Source organism: Engystomops pustulosus, chromosome 3, assembly GCF_040894005.1.
Source record: "Engystomops pustulosus chromosome 3, aEngPut4.maternal, whole genome shotgun sequence".
NCBI lineage: Eukaryota > Metazoa > Chordata > Amphibia > Anura > Leptodactylidae > Engystomops > Engystomops pustulosus.
In genome coordinates this window covers 200,310,966-200,333,960 of record NC_092413.1, presented here as the reverse complement: position 1 = coordinate 200,333,960, position 22,995 = coordinate 200,310,966, and the positions used below count along the sequence as shown (strand labels likewise).

Sequence of the window (22,995 nt, the reverse complement as noted above, 5' to 3'; positions counted from 1 at the left end):
TATACTTCTGTGGACCATTATACTGCTCTGCTGGACCATTATACTGCTCTGGAGGACCATTATACTGCTCTGCAGAACCATCATACTGCTCTGCGGGACCATTATACTGCTGTGGACCATTATACTGCTCTGCTGGACCATTATACTGATCTGCAGGACCATTATACTGTTCTGGAGGACCATTATACTGCTGTGGACCATTATACTGCTCTGCAGAACCATCATACTGCTCTGCAGGACCATTATACTGCTGTGGACCATTATACTGCTCTGGAGGACCATTATACTGCTCTGCAGAACCATCATACTGCTCTGCAGGACCATTATACTGCTGTGGACCATTATACTGCTCTGCTGGACCATTATACTGCTGTGGACCATTATACTGCTCTGGAGGACCATTATACTGCTCTGGAGGACCATTATACTGCTCTGGAGGACCATTATACTGCTCTGCAGGACCATTATACTGCTCTGCAGGACCATTATACTGCTGTGCAGGACCATTAATTAGAAACATCTTTTATAATCAATAGGTCCCAATGGGTTCATTGACTTACATGTGAGAAAGCATAACTCAATAACAATGTACCAAAAAAAGTGGGAATGTGGTTGATCTTCAGCCCCTAACTACATTGATGAGAAGTGATCTCCACAGATCAGGAAGTGAAAGGCTTTTATTAGGTTTACATTCCTGTTCTAAAACTATACGTTTTTAAGTATTTTTTGTTTTTACATAAAAACAAAGCAGTAAACACGTAGAACAGAACAAATACAGAACAAGTGATTGAAAGACGGGATGTAACCAGGGGAATAAACAGGCTGGAGGACTGCAAAAATGTGATGAAACATAGAAGCAGACGACTCTCCAGAGACCCGAGGCGGGTGACCGCTGATCAAGACGTGACGGACACTTGATTTTCTCTGTCTGGGGGAATTACAACACAGACAGTATGACAATCCTATAGACCCTGCCGGCAATGATAGCAGACGTGTCCCTGCATGAGAAATGTACGACTTATGGACAGATGGGTTGTCCTCCTCTATCCACCCTATCTCAGAAAGATCTTGTTATACAATAACAGTGAAATACTCAGCTGTAGTTATAACAAGAGACCACTAGAGGCACTATTAAGTATTTAAGGAATGGATCTGGTGGTCCGGACAATACTCTGACAATACCCTGAGGCCTAACTAGTACTGCTGCTCTGGAGGACCATTATACTCCTCTGCAGGACCATTAAACTGCCTTGCAGGACCACTACACAGCTCTGGAGGACAATTATACTGCTCTGGAGGACCATTAGTGGCATACAGGTGGCACGCGGTCCGTTTTAGCATCCAGAAAACGGACACGAAATGCATATGGTTGTGTGCATGAGGTCTAAATATGATATTATAAAAATCTGATTGGCTAGGCATGTGGCCAGGAGTCTGACAAAGGGTCCACCAAAAGCCCTAAATCAGGGGAAAGAAGAGCAAAATTTGGGCAAGTTTTTGTAAAATTTTCACAACATGGATAACCCCTTTAATGTTTGGTAGCAGAGATGGCGATGTGTATGTGTAACCTCTATATTTATATCTATGGTGAGTGGAGCAGTCCTTCTAGTTTTGAGGAATAAGGACACAGGGAGAATATGTTGTAGTATTTGAGAAATGGAGTATTTCGGGTCCGTTACCTTCTAGGTTGAAGCTCTGAACCTCGGGACATATCACACTTGCGTCGTCATATTTGGGGTCATGCAGTATATAATCAAAGTCCATCCTCGTCACCACATCCACATTGGGCCACGTGTCCTGCGTCTGATGAAGCGGCTGCTCAGGCCCGGATTTCAGGTCTACATTACAAATAACATTTGTTAAAAAACACAATTTACAGCGGAAGTCGTCACCATTATTGACCCGCATTTGCGATACAGAGTCTTCTGTGTGGTGATGGTTTGCATGGTTTGATAGTTGTGTATCAAACAAGTTACAAAACTTTTCAACAAACTTTGAATTTATTAATAGTAAAAACCTTGTTGTCTCGGCTTATCCGGCTCTTGGATAATTGAACCAGAGCTGAGTGTGGAGGAAATACATACATATGTATCCCCTGATGAATCCGTGGGATTGCGGAAGAAACGCGTTGGGATCATTCTTTCAGTGTTGAGACCATCTGAGAACGCCAAGTTTTTATAGCAAGGGATTGATACACGTCAGGGACAGCTGTGGACCGTCCTTGTTAGGACGGGAGTTATTGGACGATATTCAGGTGATATTTGACTATGCGAGGGATATCTAGGCCTTTCCAGAGCACTAGAATCTGATGGTCCGAACCTTTCCAACCCAGGATTGGTAAGAACATTCCTTTTTTTCACCTTCCACATATTGCTGTTTGGAGCTATCATCGGTGTAGTATACATTTATTGTCCTCTATATGCTCTTATTACAGTATAGCTGCTATACATGCAGATGTGACTGTCTATTGATTATTGATGCCTAGAGGAAATATACACCCTGTGTTTTGTCGTGTACAACCCTACATATTCTTATGATTGCTTTGCTATTGGAGGCTAAGATGGTATATTTATATGGGCCCTGTATGTCTTGCTGACATTATACAGTGGCTATTAGGTTTGGTGCATTGCCATTTGTGATAATAGTGGTTTTTATGAATTTTGAAATTAAATGTTAAGTTTTATACAGTATTCACCTTTTGTATTATATTGAATTTAATAGGTGTATGGTACAGTTCCCTCGGAGACACTTTTGTGGTTCTGGTTATAAGAAGAGGGTTTATGTGATAGTTGAAATACATAGGCACAGACAGAGGCCAAGACATAGTAAGTTTCTAAGGCACCCCAAGTGATTTATTCACATATGTAAATTTCAGTGCTTCTCTATAATGTCCAACATATGCTACAGTATAAGATAGTCACGGAGCAGTTTCTCCTCTACTTTCTATGTGCAGTGTATGGGGGACAGCATAGCAGCTAGTCTCCAGCCACCTGCTTTGAGGCATCTAAGATTTAGGGATAGAGCCTGCCAGTTGTGGATTGTAATATATGGAGATAGGCGGTAGCCCAGGGCCCAAGCCTTCTAGGGGGCCCATAGTCCCCACAACCACCCACCAAATTTTATAGTGAGAAGGACCTTTACCAATGAAATCCTTGTACATCTGTTCATGCTCTCAATACACACATACACAAGAGCCATTTCAGGACCTTTGAGGGTCCTCCAAAGGTCCTAAAATTGCTGATTGAAAACAGGCAAAAGGTACTCATCCTCCATTCCCCAAAAAGCTGATTCTAGTACCAGATGTAGGAAGTGAATCCAGATTGTAGGAGCTATAATATTCATACGACCCATGGCCAAAGGCCAATGGAAGTCTTAATCCACTTAATCCAGTGCTAAATAAACCATTTAAAGACTAGAAATAGTGTGAATCCTCATGTAGCCATATTGAGCTCTTGTTTTATGCCTTAAGGGGAACCTGTCATGAAGATTTGCAATGTTTTGACCTAATGACAGGTTCCCATAGGCTGTCCAATACGTATTACAAATCTTCTTTTTATAATAAACTAGTTTTAAAAGTATATATAAGTTTACCTGGCTCCCTGCCAGTACAGAGGACTGAGTCACGAGGGTGCCTGTGCCTGTCTGCGAGTCCCTGTGTCACCAGACCTCTGCTTGCTCTCCCTCTCCACACTCTTTCCTGCTCCCTCCTCCCCCCAGGAGGGGGAGAGCAAGCAGAGGTCTGGTGACACAGGGACTCGCAGGCTCCCACAGATGACCCCATGAGTCCATCCTCTTAATAGCAGGAAGCTATAGAACAGACACGGAACTAAGAACATTCATTATAAAAGAAGATTTGTAATTAGTATGAAACAATCCATGGGAACCTGTCATTAGGTGAAAAGATGAAATCCTGATGACAGGTTCCCTTTAAGTCTAATAAAAGGTTAGGTATGATATAATCTACACTCACTGCTGTTAATCTCCTCCTCGTCGTACACGTCCACCTCGGTCAGCCTGATGAGCATTCTGGACAGGACGCTCAGGAACTGGAGATAAGCACCCGTCTTCCCCACCTAGAAGAAGAGATATTAGCTGTATATATATATATATTTTTCTTACTGTAGTCATTGTGGTGTGCCAAACTGCAGAATGTGTGTGAAATAAGAGCCGATAAGAGGCACAATAACAATATTTATCAGCCCGCAGGCCTCCTTTAGGGAATCATTCTCCGTATGTTCTGAACTAATTAAACACATTTTTTAAAGTTCATTAAAGACCCAGCTGGAGACATACACTTTGTTTGTGCATAGACCGGCCCTCCGACACATGGGATTTTTCCAATTTCCTATCTGCCTCAGACGCGAAAAACAGATGTAACCCTTTGTTTACTCTGTGCGCCGAGAAAGACCGCGGAGGATGCGTCTGAGCGATGGGAATGCCTTACGTGTTTTTCACATCCTTAATCTCATAATCCTGAAGAATGAACCTAATGTTACAAGTAATCATAGAGCGGCACAACAAAATCTGCTATGGACCCCCAATGATCGGTACAGTCACAGACACACAAATATATCCAAATACACACTCATGTGTATTATACATATACACTACAGGACAGGGGATAACAAGCTTATTGGTGAGGGTCTGACTGCTGGGACTTCCACCGATCACAAGAAGGGACCACCAACCTGGCAGGCTGAGCATGGGTCCTGCTACTCCATAGTATAGGGCACATTTACTAAGGGTCCGTTGGATGCATTTCTGTCGGGTTTCCCGAATATTTCTGTTTTTTTTTGGCGCACGCGATTGGATTTTGGACGCAATGGGACGGGTAAGTAAATGTGCCCCAATGTGAGTGTCCAAAATTGCGCAGCACTCGTCTTTCTATGGTGCTCCCTTCCACTGTCTGCTAGAGATTCCCAACACTCCCATACCATTACATCAGGACCCGTGCTGGTATTGCCACTCCACCCATTAGTGAGAATGTTACCCCTGAGCTATTTTTTGCTGGGGGGTACACTCACATGATAGTGGGGGTTGCAGCATTCAGATCTTCACCAATCTGATTGTTATCCCCTACCTTGTGGATAGGGGATAACATGCAAACCTGGTACAATCCCTTTAAACAAGGCAGTGAGTGCCCAACAAGTTATGACATGAATCCTGATTAAAACATAACAAACATTTGAGATGAGCATCAGGACCCGTGCTGGTATTGCTACTAGTGATTGGTGAATTTTAATATTGTTTAGGCGGGGGGGAGGGGAGGGTGGTGTTGTGAATGTTTTTCTAATATACTTTATTAAGAAATTCTGAGATACTTTAAATTCTGAGATTCTGAGATCTGTATTTCAGACTGTACAGTGTGTGACTATGAGGTTGTGTTCACACAGAAAACACTATAGCACTACGTGGTAACTTTGATAGTAAATGAGTATTTAAAGCATCAATCCATATTTACATATGTAGCAGTATAGACATAGTGACTATGGGGCTGACCATGAGCTTACATCTAATCTCCCTGTGTTTGTTTACGTAGCTCTGGGCAGTAAGCATTAACCACTTCTCTTTCAGCTTTATGTTTGAAAATAATGCGTATAATATACTATAGAGCAGAAAGGTTTCACACCCACTGCTCAGAGCTGTGTAAACAAACAGAGAGAAGAGAGATAGAGACCAATTTTTCTTTAAAAACCAGGCAGAATTTGTTAATGCAGTATATTAGATAAATGTTCACAACACTCCCTCCCCACCAAATATTAAAATTAACTGAAATGAGAGTTACTCTTAAAAGACAAACCAACAAGTGCCCTTCAAAAGGAATAGAGAATTGTAGACAGATCTGTTTCCAAATAGTTGTTCCTCTTTTGTATAGGGAGTTGACCTATTTAAAGGGGTTCTCAGGACATAGCGAGTTAGGCACTATTCACAGGATAGGGCCTCACTTGCTCATCGGTGGGAGTCTTAGTGATAGGACTCCCACAAATCACAAAAATGAGGGTCTGTTGTACCCCTGTTGCAACGAGATGACAGGAGCAGCCAGGTGCACATTGATCTTGGTGCAACACATGTACAATGGACCCCTGTTCCTGTAGTTACGGCCTAACCTGCCATGACCAAATAGCCCCTTTAAGGTAGCCCTGGAAGTTTAGTTCCTCAAAAAATAAAACACAACCTTTTAGACTCTGCTTGTCTGCAATGGCAGTCATCATAGGGTGAATGATTTCCTTTGTAACCTTCTTAACAATTGAGCGATGGAGACATGCTGGGCTGTAAGAATGAACTTCAAGGAGTTCTTCAACAAATGTAACTTGGAGCAACGGGGACAATTCACACAATACATAGTGAAGAACTATTCACTGTGGACTTGTGGCCCTTCTTTCTTCTAAATACTGGAGCTACTAGTGGTTGATATGTAAAGTATTCCCTATCCTTTAGATAGCGGGATAAGTTACATTGGTAGGACAACTCTTGGATGTGTAGCTCTGACTACAATGCCCAGATTTATTATACTCGTTGCACACGTATTTATGAAGTGTTTGCTCCAGTTTTGTGTCGCGGCTGAATTGTGTCCGCTGCAACATAAAACTCTGCACCTAAAGGGCAGTTCCAGTGCCGATTCGCAGTAGGTGCCCCATTTATGTTGTAAGTCCGTTAATAGAGATCACAAGATCACAAGCGTGCAATCCCCTTTGGGATTTTTCTAAGATTAAACTCTTTTTCTAGCCCTTCGGCGGAGGTACATACCTGCGGTGGCCCACTGAGCAGCAGCCTCCTTGGATGGAAGGTGTCCATTCTACCCTCATTGACATTGCTGTAGTCCATATGGCTTGGTTTTGGTACCGTCCACTGGCGGTAATACAACGACTGCTCTGTGCAGGTCATCATCTTACTTAACAATGGTCGGAAAGAGCTGGCCCATGAGACGTCACAACATGGGAGAAAGGATGACGACTTGGAGAGTCCGCTGCTGTCCGTAGAGGTGATGATGTCATACACCAGTTTGGGAAGGAACACCACCGGTGGCTGTTTATAGGCCTTGGCCATAGCGCACTGTGAAGTCTGTAGGCCGGATCCACCGTGAAAGCAAGAAGACGACGTCGAAGAGGGTGTTGAGGCTGAGCTTGGGTTGTTCTTCGCCGTGTGACCGCAGCTGTTACTGTCCGGCTGTTCACTGGAGACTGTAGATTGTTTCTTAACGCTACTATCAGATGGTAATTTCGCCTTTTCAGCGGCACAGTCCTCACTATTGGAGACTCTTGATTGTTGTGTTGGTTTGGCATTGTCCTCCACCATGGCTGAATAGGACGATTCACTGCTGCCAACTGAAGCTGAGTATTAAAAATGAAGATTAACATGGAATTTTTAATTTTTGCAAAGATTCTAATAAAAAAAAATTACAAACCGTATCAATGTCCCAGTCACATTGTGTATTGTGCAGGCCATAAAAGTGCTTCAAACCAAAAAAAAATGGATTTTGGCTAAAACATCCCCTGTACTAATGGACTTAAAATGGAAGATTGTGGTGGATGCATCTGGTATTGACGCTCAATGTGGCTCTGACGAATTCAGGTCCATTTGACTGAACAGCAATACCAAGCAAAGCCACTATACAGTGTATGGTGCTGTACTAGTTTTCTTCAGTCATCCTCAATGATTTATAGGGGGTAAAAATGATCCCTAAAAGTATATCCTTCTCACCCCCCAATGCTTGTATAGGGAATTTGTGTGCCACCATATAAAATCTGTATTATTGAATATAACATACACGCTACTTTAACCATCTCCCATCCTCCCCCCACGACAAGTCCCTGATTATTGCCTTATCCATTACAATGGCAGGATCTTACCGGAGGCTTTTGAACACAGAGATGAAGAGGCAGAATCGTCTGACGGAGATCTTTGTCTCTTAGCGGGGCTCCGTTTCTCCGAATTAGACCCTTTTTCAATAGAAAGAAAACAAAAACCTATTTATCTGATGCCAAAAGCCATTATCCCATCCACTTCCTGAACAAGCAATAAAGGAGCTCGCCTGTGACTGCGATGTCATCATCTCTCTATACAACTGTGTAATGTACCCTGATATCAAGAGTTACATATACTGTAGTTAATGGGAGTAGGGGGGTCATTGAGACATTACATAAGAGACCAAATGGAGGACAACATCAATTAAGTCATTGTGAGGAATTGACGAGTCAGGATTTATTACAATTGTCATGCAGGATACAAGTAATTTGCTTGTCGAGACATTTCTTCAGCTTCCTACCATGCACACCTGGTGTAAGACATCTGCTCCTCAATTATCAACTTTAACTTTTTCTCACTTTACCCAAATCTACAGAATATTCTAACTTCAAAATCCGATAGAATCCGATAAAACAATAAAGTAACACAAAAAAAAGATGAAAACCAGGGATATCTTAAATCAAGGGAAATACAAAGGGTAACCCCTGTCCTTTGAGTTGGGCCAGGAGGCTCAGCTTCATTAATGTGAATGGGGCTAAGGTGCAATCTTAAATACAACCTATAGACAGAACAAATGCCGTTTTGTTCTATTCCTGGACAACCCTTTTAAGGATGGTACAATAGACAAGATGGAGGATGGCGGTCGCTTGGAAAGGCGGAGATGTATAGCTACAGCTTGAATTGCTAAAGTAGAAAGTATGTAATGATGACATGAAACTTGAGGTTGGCAGTTCACAGTGACCATCAACAGAGAAGGTCTTCTACATGTTCCTAGGGAAATAATTACTGGAAGTCCTACAAGCCATAAATTCATAACTACAAGAAATTCTGTTTGACCCGCTTACCATCTGTCCCCATCTCCTCATCTTCGTTGTCAGTGCTGCTAAGTTTTTCGGGGTCACTGTCCAGGACATCTCTTCCCAGTCCTCTGTCTTGTGATACATCTGAATCGAGAAAGCAAGATGCAAATCCCAGCTCCTGTTCTATGGCAGTTCTTTCCCAAGTATGAAACTGAACCAGACGGAGATCACAGTATCGTAACGACCTGGAATCGCAACAAATACGGGAGCGTTGGTCAAATCACATCCACATATGAGTCCAATGATCTTGTAAGATGAAACTTTACAGAATCTTATAATAAGGACCAAAAGATTGTCATAGTGTCAGAAGACGAACTTACCTTCCACAGCCAGCTATTAACTCTCTTTTCTCTACAGCGGCGCCGCGGTGGTTTGTATACCCTGTAACCCAACTAGCCAATCACATTACTCGCAGGGTAATTTAAGGCACCTTCCACCAGAGCTATAGGGTTACTAGTGTCCCGGCTAAGGTGCATATATAAGTTTATCCATTTGCCTGACTTCTGACCTGCCTGACATTTCTGAATCTATTCCGCCTTCCCTGACCTTGACCTTAATTGTCATTTGTTATTGTAAATTCTGGTGGTGGTTCAGATACCTATACGGGGTTAAGGACTAATACCTGGGGGGGGGGGGGGGGCGAAGGACACTTTCATTATGCCCTCATCTGTAGACCCAATTCTAATCAGTGTCAGGTCTCAGCTATCATGTTTAGGCACCATTAGGACTTACCTTGGCAAAGATTCACCAAGAGGCTCCATTCCACTGCAAATCAGAATGCATGGAAGGCCTTCCAGTGCCAGGTATGTCCGGGGCTGCCAGTCTTCCTCTTCATTCTTTTGCCAGACCTGCCAATTAATTGTCCAAAGCCATTACTTCTACTTTACAGTTGTGTTACTTTGTTCAAAGGCTGAAGTTTCTCATGAAACCAGTTCAACATGGAGACATGCTTACAAAACCCTTGATAGTCGAGAAGCCATAACAAGACTCCAGGGTAACCAACAGACACATGTGTGACAGTGTATCATAGAGTTGATCATTGTTCGAACCTAAATGTTAGGATACGTGAAGCCAATAGGAGTAGTCATGGAAGGATCTAAACCTCACAAGAGTCAAATCAACAATGGTTACCTTCAGTTGGTCCACAAAGTGCTTTCCGATGTTGATCGTTGTGTTGGCTGCCCCAAGGATTATTTCAAAGCGATTCTGAAGACCCAGCCGTTCTCTAACATGGCAGAGGCGCTCATAGGCCAATGTGGCCAACTGGAGGCACGGGATTCTCAAGAGAACCATAAGTCCATGCCCACTGGCACACTGCTTGGGGGAGTTCAGGAGGTTCTGAACAATCTCAAGAGTTTCCACTGAGGTATAGCTTTTCATCTGAGAGAGACCACAGACGGCCATCATGGCTGAGGAGTAGTGCTGGATAAGGAGAAATGTCCGTATCACAGCACTGTGGAGCTTAGGAAACCTAATATAGATAACAAAACAAAAATATTAAAGAAGGAGAAATCTATCGTGTCATGTACACAATTGTTCATTGTAGAAGAAAATTCATTGCAGATTTTGTAGCAAAAAGTAGCAGATTTTAGAACTCCGTTTGCAACTTTAATTGTCATCTGTGAAATTCATCTGCTGTGAGTGACTGCTGTAGTATTCAACTGGAAGCCTGCTACAGTTTGTTTAAACAGTAAGTTTAAAGGGAATCTGTCAGCAGCTTTGACCATCCAAAGCTACAAACAGTGTAAGGCATTTTCCATGGTGAGCTGTGAGCAGTCATACCTTTGTGTATGCAGTATACCTTTGTGTAATGTAAGTAGTGACAGGACTGTGGAAAGTGAAGTTATAATACAGCTCTGCAGTTCCTTCAATGGTTCTATGCAAGTTTACAGCCTGAAGAGCTTCCTGTTCTCTGCACTGTGCTGTTTCACAGCCCCTCCCTACTGCTATGAGTGGGAATTTGATTGGATACTTACAGCAGTCACTCAGAGCAGAGGGAAGGGGTTGTGGAACAGTCCATTTAAAAGAGCAGAAAGCTCTTCAGGTTGAAAGATCTGTTCAGAGCACTTTCAGGAGCTGCATTTTTCATAACCCTGTTGCTACTGACTACACACATCTCCAGAGCCTTTACCTAACAATGTCTGCAGTGTTTCATAGTCAAAACTGATGACAGATTCCCTTTCACTCGCATAAGTGATCATCATATAGGCACAGTGACAAAATTACAGCCCTATTACATGTATACATCATCTGCAGCTTCTTGGATTCCATCAATGGGAGTTATGGTTGTATTTGGTATTCATGAAATGATGATCGGTGTCTGCGGGCATTTGTTTTGATACATGAAAGTCACGACACCCTGGCACAAGGAGAGTTTTAATCAAAGATTCTCTGACCTTTTTCCTAATGCTAACACAATGGCTTCAAAGGAGCTGTCATGACGCAGCAGCGGGAGACTGTGCCCGGACAGCGTGGATTCAATGTATTGCGAGAGGCCGAAGTACTTCCTGTTTTCATGGTAGAGCTCCATCCCCTGCAGGAATGAATCCATTGCATCATAAGACAGACAATATGAAGAGAAAAACAGACACAAATATATATGCAATGCAAGCCTTTGCTCCCTTGCAGATGTATTGTATTAATCATATATACCATATACTAACTTTCAAAGGAGCGGTCCACCAATCAAACTGAAAATGAAAAAAAAAAATGCCTTTGCTGCAAACCAGTTTGATGCACTGGTTGATATCTTACTATATTTCTATAACTATATTGAAGCTTTGTTTTGCTTATACAGAGCAAATCATCAGCATAGATGATAGTAGATAGTAGAAAGACCTAATGATCTCAGCATGCAGTCACCACTAGAGGGAACTAAGGAGTCCATTAGATACTGATTTAACATTGGCCACTTGAATTACCCACTATATGTGGAAGCTGTATATATATATATATATATATATATATATATATATATATATAACTGGGGGGGCTGTATATAGGTGTATTACTTTTGGAGAAGCAGGGGATGTATATATATTACTGGCTGGGGGTTTGGGAGGCAGCCGTATAAAGATTTATTACTGGGGGGAGGCTGTATATAGATGTATTACTGGGCAGGGTGAGGTGGCTGTATATAGACTTATTAATGGGGGAGGCTGTATATATAGATATATTATTGGGGGCAACCTTAATCCGTTAACTGTTACTCCATTAACATCTATGAAACTGCTAGAGGTAGCTGAGATCTCTAATCCTCACAGTATAAGGGATATGTGTCCTATTGTTGGGATCCCACGGACAATAATTGGGTCCTGATTCCCAATTTGAATTGAGTGGTAGCATTCCTGGCCAATCATACCCATGGCTAGTTGCATGGTCGTCAATCTGCAGGATATGCTGTTCGGCAGCCAATCCTGTAATATGTCCGGGTCATGTGGCCGAACACCAAACTCAAACTTGAAGTAATCTCCAGCACTCGATTCACTGCCTATGTAACTGGCAGAGGTTGCTTGAGCTCTGAAGTGGTAGGACCCCAAGCAATCAGACACTTATGCCCATTGAACAAGCCACGAAACTTTGCAACTTTGAACAAAGCACACTACAATACCTACATGGCTGTATGATGAAGGCCAGTGGATCTCATTGTAGGGGCTGATACGGGTGTTCTGCGTCTGAAGGGCGTAGGGACAAGACGTCACGTGTAAGAGTAAAATATTGGGCGAATCCCTTAATTCCCTGCAGTTCAATAACCGATCCACCAGTCCGAAGGAGGCGTCCCTCTGAGGATAGGGACCGTACAGGGAGCTGCAGAGATGAACATAATAACCATTGATTATTCATTGTGAGTCCTGAGAAAGCCAATGTGAGGGATGTAGGACGAGCACCAGGGAACGTGTCTCCGAGTCCTGGAGGCTGCTTAGCGATAGGACATATAGGACAGTCAAGTGGCTGCAGGTAATTGAACCCACCAGCCTCATGATTTCCAATGTCAATGTTTCCCTGAGCACAAATAACAAAGTCTTATTATGGTATATAAAAGCTAAAGCAGAGGCAATCATCCGAATACTTCACCAGGTTACAGCCAAGCCATCTGGTCTATGTATCTCCCAGGAGCGGGAAGATACTATATATAGGAATAAACACTGCGGCTTTACATACATTTGAAAGTTTTATCACCTCTAAAAGGGTCCCTAAAGGGCAATTGTATCCTGTTAGACTTGTCCGGATTATACAGAGAATTTTACTGCTTGACTCGCTGGTGATTGGCTGTATCACGGGATTAACAGATCTGCAGATGTTCCGTTTTTCTGCAGTGCCTCCGCAGGTTTGGCGCAGAATTGCACTGTTTAAAAGGAAATGTCACCAGGTTTTACCGCACTAAACGACATCATTTCTCCTATACAGAATCTCCCCCAAATTCAGGCAAAAATGACTCGTTTTCACATGAGAGAGTAAAGTCAATTGGTTTAAGTCAGAATGTCATTCAGAAGTCCATATCTTTGGTTCTATACTACCCAGAAATGGGCTTTTTGTGTCAGGCAGTTAAAATATAGGCGGGAACTGGATCTTTATCTACTATGGGCCACATTTATCACTTTTGTGCGCCTAAGTGTAGTAGTTGCGCCTAAATTCGGGCTCACTGTTTTGCCAGAATTATCACAAGCTACAACCATCTGTGATAAGTTAATTTCCTGCCTCTTATTAATCACTTTACTTAAAAACAGTTTAGGCGCAGTTTAGGCGCAGTTTAGGCGCAATGTTAGATTCGGGCACTTACATGTGATCCTGCTACAAGCTCCTCTCTGCTTCTCCCACATCCCAGAATGAAGATAATACTCACAGCAGCACCCAGGTGTGTGACACCCTGCACCCAGTGACCTCCTCAGCAGGGGCTTCTCCTGGAGGGGATCCCCCAGTGCTGGTCTCCTGCTGCACCCCTGTAATTCTACACAGTATCCCCCTCAGACACTGTGCAGAATTACATGGGGGACACTTGTTTGTAGTATCTGCAACATTCTGCAAACTTGTGCAAACTTCTTTTGCTCTTGCTGTGAGCTCAGCGTTTTGCAGAATATTTTGTAAATAGAAGGTGATGAACTGTAAATAGAGTCTGCAGCTCCTGTCTGTAATGTATCTAATGTATCTATTATATGTTCTAGTGTCTGCAGAGTATCTAATGTATCTATTATATGTTCCAGTGTCTGGCTGAGCTTTGCTGCTAGAAATGAGCTGTTCTGCAAAGGGGCTCAGTGCTTTCTTCTCAGATAACGCCACCTTCGGGCTGGAGTGTTTTTGCGCCCGTTTTTGCGCCTAAATGCAAAAGTCGCACGTGATGAATATCATTAGGCGCAGCAAAACATCTGGAATTGAATGATAGATGAGGGAAAGGTGGTTATTTTAGCTGCGCGGCTAATTTGACGTTTAATCGCAAAACGGGCGCAAAAACGGTGCGCCTAAACGAAAAGGCGCAAAAACAGCAGAAAAAACAAGTGATAAATGTGGCCCTATGTCTTTAGCTGCCTGATGTGATCTGAAAGATGCAATTCTTATCTTTCATATGACACAAACAGTTGTTTCTAGGCGCTATAGAAAAGAGGATAGGGACATCTGAAATTATTCTACCCCTCAAACCATTAAAATTGACTCATCTCATGTGAAAATGAAGTGAGAAGAGTCACATTTGCCTGACTTTGGAGGAGATTTTTTTTATTAGTAAAAGAGTGAGATTTCACATGAAAGAGGGATTTCTAGAAAGTACATTTCATCCCCTACTTGAGGGGAAAGGTAGTTTCATGGGGTAAAACCTTGTGACAGGTCCTTTTTTTGTCATCATTTGTAATCCTTTTAAATTATAAAAGGAAAACCTGAGAACATTTACGGTACATTTTTTCCTATTAAACCAGAAATAATATTATGCTTACAAACAAGTCACACAAAAGGTGAAATTTTTCTCAGTTTTGGTAATTGAGGCATCAGAAGACCTTGGTCCTGAAAGAGCTAGACGAGCAAGCTGCTCCCCCCACCGGGTTATTCACCAGGTCTAGCACATGTCTCCTTGCAGTCCATGGACAATACCCCATGGACGCTAATTATATAGGGCACCATATCCCACAATAAGGCCCTATGCACACAACTGTAATTGTGGCCTTGATCTGGCCGCACTAGAACACAGCCCCCATAGTGGTCTATGGCACCCGGTCACAGTGAATTGAGGACACTGTGTCCCACCGTACTGGGGCCTGGCTGGGCGGCCACACCACAAAGGATAGGAGATGTACTATCTTTTGCTGGATTTGCGGCCACCCAGCTGCTATGGATAGAGGAGGGGTGAGGAGCAGTCACTACCACCTCTTCTACACCTGGCCTTTTGGTAAGCCCGGGAGCATACAGTATTGTGCATGAGTCCTAGGGTGTCCGGACAATGAAAATTGCCTAGTGTTCTAGTCCCTTGACCTCGGCTTGTTTCCTGACTATGTAATTCTTTCTTACCCTTGACCTGTTGACTTCTGGTGTTGACCTCCGCTTGTCCCTGACTTCATATCTGTGCTGCTCTCCTCGATCTGCTGCCTGACTTTCAACTCTGCAAGAACTTGTCCTGATCTCAACTTGTACTTAACTCTTGCCCGACCCCTGTTGTCTTTCTGTACTAGGTCAGACGTTTTTACACTAAATCGAACCTTTTAAAGGGCATTGTCCCTCAAAGGTGAGCTGGAGATGCTGGATGGTGAACCTGGACAAAAGAACACCAGACCCACGGTGCACCGAAATGCATAGGGAAGTTATGTTTATGATGTAGGATATAGGCATTATTATTCTTAGTTTATCTGTGACCCTTTCAGGATCAGACTGACCTATGGTATACATATATAATACACATCACCTGGTAAGATCCCAGTGAGCGTGGTCATGAACCAAGACGAACAGTGTGTGCGGGTTTTGCATGGCTTTTTGGAGAAACGACTTGAATTTTCTGGGGGCATCGGCATCAAGTTTCATGACGTACTGCTCCATACACTGTTTGGTCAAGTGATCCTTCTCTATGCCCAATTCCAGCAGGACACCTGCATGAAAGGACCAAGTCACGTCACTGCCCGCAGCAAAGTCAAGGACAAACCCTGGACGAATGAAGAAATAATTCCATACCTGAACTCCAGACGTGAGACAGGCTTTGCTGATAAGTGACCTCAGAGGGCGGGACACAAATAAGAAAATCGACTTTCTCAAAAGATCCCAAATCGAGGTTCTGGGTGCTGGAGTCAGCGATAGAGCACACGTTAGACAACAGCTTCTGTGCCACCGCCAACTGGGAGGGCCGCAGCTGATGCCACTCTATGTTATAACCTGCAAGTGCCAGAATGGAAGATTATATCATTATTATTAATATTTCTACATGATGAAATAAGTATAAGAATTACTATAAGGCTTTATTCACATCCGGGGCTCCATGCACAAGTTCAAATTTTTATAAACAAAGAAGTAGATTTCAGTTGTGGCACATGATGCACCCAAATAATTAAGAGGCAGAAACCTCCTAACAATACCGGCATACCATGCACTAGCAGGACGCATAATTCTTAATATATCATACTATTTGTAAACCTATGAAAATGAGAAAGTTTTAACGTCTTTTCAGCATTACTCTGTATGCTTGTGCCATCTGGTGGAGAAACAGTAGAATGCAGCCTTATTTGTCTTCTAAGCTTAGGTCATTCATTGTATGTCAGAATATAAACAATAGTGTAAAGTCGATTAAAATGCAATTACACAGGAATGACTAGAGGAATTAGAGTGGATTCAGCCCTCCAAATCTGCATTTATGTACAAAAACTGGGATTTTTAATCATAGACTGATTTGGCAAGCTCTGTGCAGCGCTGCAGAATCTGTGAGCGCTATATAAATAAAAAATTATTATTATTATTATAGATACTTACTGGAGCATGCCGCCGGTCTGCTCTCTCCAATCAGCTTTTTTGGGGTTGACGAAATGAGGCTGTGGTTTTCCTGATGGTATTTATCTAATAGGACGTCAATATCTCCATCTATTGAAAGAGATCAGACACGAGATCGATCAATAAAGATCGCTAATAGAGAAAGCTAGAGATCAGAGATCAGATGTATATGGGTTCTTTTGATCAGTTTAAACATTTTTAAACCCCTAATATTAAGACCATTATTTCCTATTGTCATACATCCTCCGGGATACCTTACAATGACCATAATACCTCTGTAAAAGGGTTTTTCTCACGAACTAAGTTAGGCCCTATCCTCGGGATGGACCTAAATTGCTGATTGTGGGGGTCTCAGTGCTGGGGGGTCCGTCAGACCCCTCACTGCTCCATCAGACTAATGGAGCAGATGGCTGTGCATGACTGCTCTGCTCCATTAATCTCTATGGAGCTGATGGAGATCAGTGAGCGCTGCCCTCAGCAATTCCGTCAGCTCCATAGAGATTAATGGAGCTGAACGGTCATGCGCAGCTGTCTGCTCCATTAGTCTCAGCAGTGAGACCCTCATCGATCAGCAAGTTAGGCCCTATCCAGTGGATAGGGCCTAACTTTAGTTCGTAGGAAAACCCCGTTAATGTGTGTCACTGCAGAAATTTGCACCATTGTCTAATCTGCAATGAAAATCCACACCCCAGACCAATTTCATAGATACCCCAGAATTTCCCTCCCATGTAGATGAGTCCTGCACAGTCTAATACCTGGACAGAAGCTGCTGAAGAACGCTCGTAGGGACTCCACCTTCCCACTCGTCAGCTCATAGTTCACTTCCTTCATGTAGTCAGACGGGGAGTACATACTTTCTATTAATGTACGAGCCTGGTATTTCCCTGTAACAGACCAAAAAGTGGAATAAAATTACTCAGTTTACTAATATTTACATACATGTGGGTGTTAGTATAGTGGAAGCCCTTTTTTAATCCATGGTATAGAGGGGGAGTTGAATGCAATATAGCCCCTTAGCAGGGGTGTAATTTGAGGGGAAGCAGGTGTGGTGGCAACCAGGCCCAAGAGGATTAGGGGGCCCATAAGTTGTCACTTTCCCATATGAGAAACCTAGTACTATAAACTATACATTCTAGTCAGGGGCCTTCAGCTTCACGCTACAACACTGCCCTTTAGATCCCTTCTCCGCCATTGACCTAGCAACCAATGTGTCCATTATGAAATATTGTTCCTATTAGATCTTATGTGTCCCATAGAGCCTGATCACCTCTGTGTGCCATCTACTGTCTATATTTGGTATTGCAGCTGCTGACTGAAGAATCGGCTAACCTCTCTAAACTTGTCAGGGTCCGCTAAAGCTTTAGTAAACTTGTAGGAACAATCAAAGGGGGAATAATACTAATAGGAGTTAATAACCGGGATTCATAGTAGTCAGGGCAATTATAGGAGCTTTATACTTTTGGGGCCCACTAAGGCAATTACATTTTGTGGGGGACACTACAGGAGCCATATTGTTTGTAGTCAACCAAGGAATAATTATTTAGTATGGGGGGGCCACCAATGGAGCATTAGGCTGTGTGTTACGCAAAAAACAGTATTATGGCTGTGTGTGGATTCAAACGTACTAGGACTAATGTGTAAGGTCATTGAAGGGTTAAGGGGTGTTGCTTAACTGGGCTCACAGATATATAAAGTTAAAAAGTAGTAAAGATATTATAAAGTGAACTTTTGGCGCAAGAAAATACAGTGGCCTTACCAAAACTGGGAACATTTACCCCATAGACAGTGCTGCTCCTGATCTCATGGAGCTTCAAGCTCCCCCCTCCCCTCCTGACTACTTATCCTGCAGTCCAAAATCACATACAATAGTCCAAACAAAAAATTGTGTATCACTGGAAACTACAATATTTCCCGTAGTCACGTGTGCACAATGTAGAGACCTACCAGTCACCACAATGCAGGAGTCCATGCTGTTGTGTCTGGCGCTGCAGATTATTACCACGTAGTTGGTCTTCGTCAGTTTTCCCTCCAGCAGCAGCTTAAACATTTCAGAGAGACCTTCTGATAAGGAGTAGTTGCATTCAATGATTTTTACACTTTCGTTACAAGAACTGGCAGCCAGGCCGGCCAACCAGGGCAACTGAGCGGGGGTGACGGCGGTGCCGAGGCTGGGGAACTGGGGGAACGTCTGTGACATGTTCTGCTGGTACTGGCGGATCTCTGCGAGGTGCGTTTCCCTCCATGAGCGCATTAAAATCTGTTCTAGATCTTCGATGAGGGGCACCTGGTCTGGAGCTGGGAACAAAAGTTTTTTTAGAATTGCAAAAAATGTAGACTTAAAGGCGTTGTCCACTTTTAGCACATAATCAATATTGTCTGTGTAATGAGAAGATATGCAATTTTCCCAAAAACTTTCTGTATTAATTTCCCCCCGTTTTTCTAGATCTTTGCTTGTCGTCATTTTATAGAGAGATACATTCATTGCTTTTTGTGGATAAACACCATTCCCTGGTCATGTGATGTCACACAGGTGCATGCCTTATTTTAGCCCTGGTCAGGAATGTAACACAGGTGCACGGCTCGTTATATCCCTGGTCATGTGATGTCAAACAGTTGCACAGCTCGTTATATCCCTGGTCATGTGATGTCACACAGGAGCACGGCTGGTTATATCCCTGGTCATGGGATGTCACACAGGTGCACGGCTTGTTATTTCCCTGGTCATGTGATGTCACACAGGAGCACGGCTTGTTATTTCCCTGGTCATGTGATGTCACACAGGTGCATGGCTAGTTATATCCCTGGACATGTGATGTCACACAGGTGTAACGACTCGTTATATCCCTGGTCATGTGATGCCACACAGGTACACAGCTTGTTATATCCCTGGTCATGTGATGTCACACAGGGGCACAGCTCGTCATATCACAGAAAATAATCAGAGCTGTGTGAAATAACAAGCAGTGCACCTGTGTGACATCACATGAGCAGGGATATAAAGAGCCATGCAACTGTGTGACATCACATGGGCAGGGAAATAACGAGCCTTGCACCTGTGTGACATCAGATGACCAAGGACCGGTGTTTATCCACAGGAAGTAAACAATGAAACTTCCTGTAGAATGACAGCAAGCAGAGATCTAGAAAACTTTTCATTACACAAACAATATATATTATTTTCCAAAGGTGGACAACACCTTTAAATATATTTTTTACTGTGGCCAGACACAAAATTCCTGTACATCTCAGTCTGCACTTACCGAGCTGGACGAGGTAGTAGACAGTCAGCAGCAGCTGCATTTCCTCGGAGATGGGCTGGATGGTGGTGGGTGCATACTGTTCATAGGTTTTGGGCATGGACTGGGAATTCTTGTAACAATTGTACAAGAGAGGACTGACAATCACTTCATTCACATTACCACAGAGGTACGGGAAGTTACCATGACCTGCGAGACACAACATAACACACTGCAAATGTTGTCTTCAACAGGGAGAATTAATGGGTTATTCCAACAGAAGATATCCTATCATTTTGTATCTCCATGGTAACAGACTACAGACAAGTAGTCAGATCCCTTAGTCATTCTCTCGTTCATCTGTATCCTACAATGACATTTTTTCGGGAAGTGCGAGGCAGGGTTGGACCACACAGTAATTGTTAGGAGCGTTTAACCATGGAATCCCACAGATCTTTATAGGAACTGAAGACATAAAAACGGTGGGATGCTTCAATCATTCGGATGTCTTATATATGGAATAATGTGACAGCAAAATAATTCTGCTTCTATAGCGTATACATCAACAAGCACCCCTTCATCTACATACACCAAATGTAAAGGGGAGTTACAAAAATCAAGAAAAAAAAACCCTGGGGGCCGATGGTATGAAAAAAAAATTGCCTGCCTGGTCATGACCATGACCCCTCCAGAACTTCCAGCCCAGTACAGGACTGTAGTTAAAGTCAGTGTCGGACTGGCATGTGTTGGGCCTACCAGAGGTGGTGATCTTGAGGGCCCACCCTTCAACCACAAAGTAACATTTAAAAAAATCATATTACATAGGATGTATCATCAAAAAGATCCAATAATCTATAATATCGGAAGCATCCTATATGAAATAGATCATCATTTCGAATGATTACTCCATTAACTTCCATTATAAAGTGTTAGAACCTGGGGCCCACCGGAGGATTCTCTGATGCTCTGGTGGGCCAGTCCGACACTGGTTATAGTCCATAGTGTACTCCTTCACATACCTTTAAAAATGACTGGTGTGATCATGCAGGTCTTCAGTAAGTTGTCCGGGATGGATAAAGGCTCACCACTGGCCACCAGGGGTGATGACAGAGGGTTGCCGGGGGTGGGCTGTAGTGCACATTGCTGACCTATGGTATCTACATAGGAAGAAATCATTATTACTGACAAGGAATTTTTTTAAGTAAATGTCAACCATAGCCACTGCTGAAAAAATATTAGAAATATAAAAAAAAAAATTACAAAACATTAGTGTAGGATAATGTAGAATACGTCCCCCCCTGTGGCCCTTCTCCCCTAAATGCAAATAGGAAGAGGAGTGAACATTGGCAGCAGCCTGTGATTGGCTGCTGTTGATGTTCAGGGTGTTTCTACAGTGATGTCACTGTCCTTATTACCTTGTTAAAAACATATATCATATATACTTGAGTATAAGCCTAGTTTTTCAGCACGAAATTTGTTCTCAAAAACCCTAACTCGGCTTATACTCGAGTCAAGAATAATTAGTCAAAACTCCCCTTTCCGACGTCACCCGTAGGTCCTATGCTTGTTTCGATGCTCCGGTGCCACCGCGGGTCCTTCAGTTAATCTTTGGGTCCCCTAGAGATGCCAGCAGCTCACAAACAATGACGTCGGCAAGCAGCTGACGTAATTCTGTGTGGCGGCCGAGCGTGAAGACCCGAACAGGAGCGGAAGAATCCGAAGACGACCGAAGGACCCGAGGCAGCACCAGAGCATCGGAGACCGACAGGCTATACACTACAGTGGCTGGGCAGGCTGTGTACTATAGGGTGCTGGCAGGCTATACACTACAGGGGTCTTGCTGGCTATATACTTGGAGTCTGTGACCAATGCGTTTCCCACCCTTGGCTTATACTCGAGTCAATAGGTTTTCCAAGTTTTTTGTGTTAAAATTAGGGGTCTCAGCTTATACTCGGGTCGGCTTATACTCCAGTTGCAATCACACACATTTAAACACTGACATATACACACATTTATCTACTTATATACATACAGTATAAACACACAATATACAAAGCAAACAACATAAACATACATACAGTATATACATATGACACATACACACATACAGCATATACACACCCAATACCCTAGATGTTGGGGCCCCCTGACACTGCAGGCCCCAGGGAAGCTGCTACCCCTGGAGTTTTGTCACTAAATTCTACGTGGAGTGTGATGACCAGGATACTTTAAAAAATATTAGGACATTAGATTTTTTTTTTAATTATGTTGTTCATTACAGTATAAACAATATAATTTACATATTAATTAATTCATTCTTTTTAATGTTGGGCGGATGGTTATGTAAGTTCAAGGGGGTCATATTTCTGTATGAAAATAAAAGTACTTTGCCTCAGGTCACTCACCGACTTTTGCGCAGCTACTTGTATTGTGGTAGCTGTTTTGTGGGTAGGGGGAGTCTGTGGACGAGGGCGACTCTGGGGACCAGCCTTTGTGTCGTTTCTTGGGAGGCCCAGAGTTGGTAACATTTCCTTAGAAAACAACAAAAACAAAAGTATAAAATATCTAACATCACCATAATGTGAGTGCACATAAGGAAAAATATCTAAAATGGTCTAATATTTATAAGTTGATCAAAAGGAATCAGCTGCTAGGACTCTCCTGTGGACCGTGTTTTTGATACAGCAGAAGAATAAAACAAAAACATTTTTTTCACATATCTTCTAATTTTGTGACTTAAAAATCATCTGGTTTTCACTGTCCCATATATATATATGTACTTTATTTTAGTGTCACTATGTATATTATCCCTGTGCTGTGACATCACTGTGTGTATTATCCCTGTACTGTGACATCACTGTGTGTATTATCTCTGTACTGTGACATCACTGTGTGTATTATCCCTGTACTGTGACATCACTGTGTGTATTATCCCTGTACTGTGACATCACTGTGTGTATTATCTCTGTACTGTGACATCA

At 42.8% G+C, this 22,995-nt stretch overlaps 1 protein-coding gene across 1 annotated transcript in view; it reads right to left on the bottom strand.

Annotated features, from left to right (window-relative positions):
• GREB1 (growth regulating estrogen receptor binding 1) overlaps nucleotides 1–22,995 on the bottom strand; it is a 58,062-nt gene that overhangs the window by 14,767 nt on the left and 20,300 nt on the right. The window contains exons 7-23 of the mRNA XM_072143594.1: nucleotides 22,420–22,545; nucleotides 21,034–21,171; nucleotides 20,039–20,224; nucleotides 18,723–19,073; nucleotides 17,534–17,662; nucleotides 16,761–16,868; nucleotides 15,972–16,169; nucleotides 15,709–15,889; nucleotides 12,440–12,632; nucleotides 11,222–11,358; nucleotides 9,957–10,296; nucleotides 9,558–9,673; nucleotides 8,811–9,010; nucleotides 7,851–7,940; nucleotides 6,748–7,331; nucleotides 3,971–4,073; nucleotides 1,680–1,838 (exon numbers count right to left, since the gene is read on the bottom strand). Of these exons, the coding sequence (XP_071999695.1) occupies nucleotides 1,680–1,838; nucleotides 3,971–4,073; nucleotides 6,748–7,331; nucleotides 7,851–7,940; nucleotides 8,811–9,010; nucleotides 9,558–9,673; nucleotides 9,957–10,296; nucleotides 11,222–11,358; nucleotides 12,440–12,632; nucleotides 15,709–15,889; nucleotides 15,972–16,169; nucleotides 16,761–16,868; nucleotides 17,534–17,662; nucleotides 18,723–19,073; nucleotides 20,039–20,224; nucleotides 21,034–21,171; nucleotides 22,420–22,545 (3,339 nt within the window). The remainder of the gene's footprint in view (nucleotides 1–1,679; nucleotides 1,839–3,970; nucleotides 4,074–6,747; nucleotides 7,332–7,850; nucleotides 7,941–8,810; nucleotides 9,011–9,557; nucleotides 9,674–9,956; nucleotides 10,297–11,221; nucleotides 11,359–12,439; nucleotides 12,633–15,708; nucleotides 15,890–15,971; nucleotides 16,170–16,760; nucleotides 16,869–17,533; nucleotides 17,663–18,722; nucleotides 19,074–20,038; nucleotides 20,225–21,033; nucleotides 21,172–22,419; nucleotides 22,546–22,995) is intronic.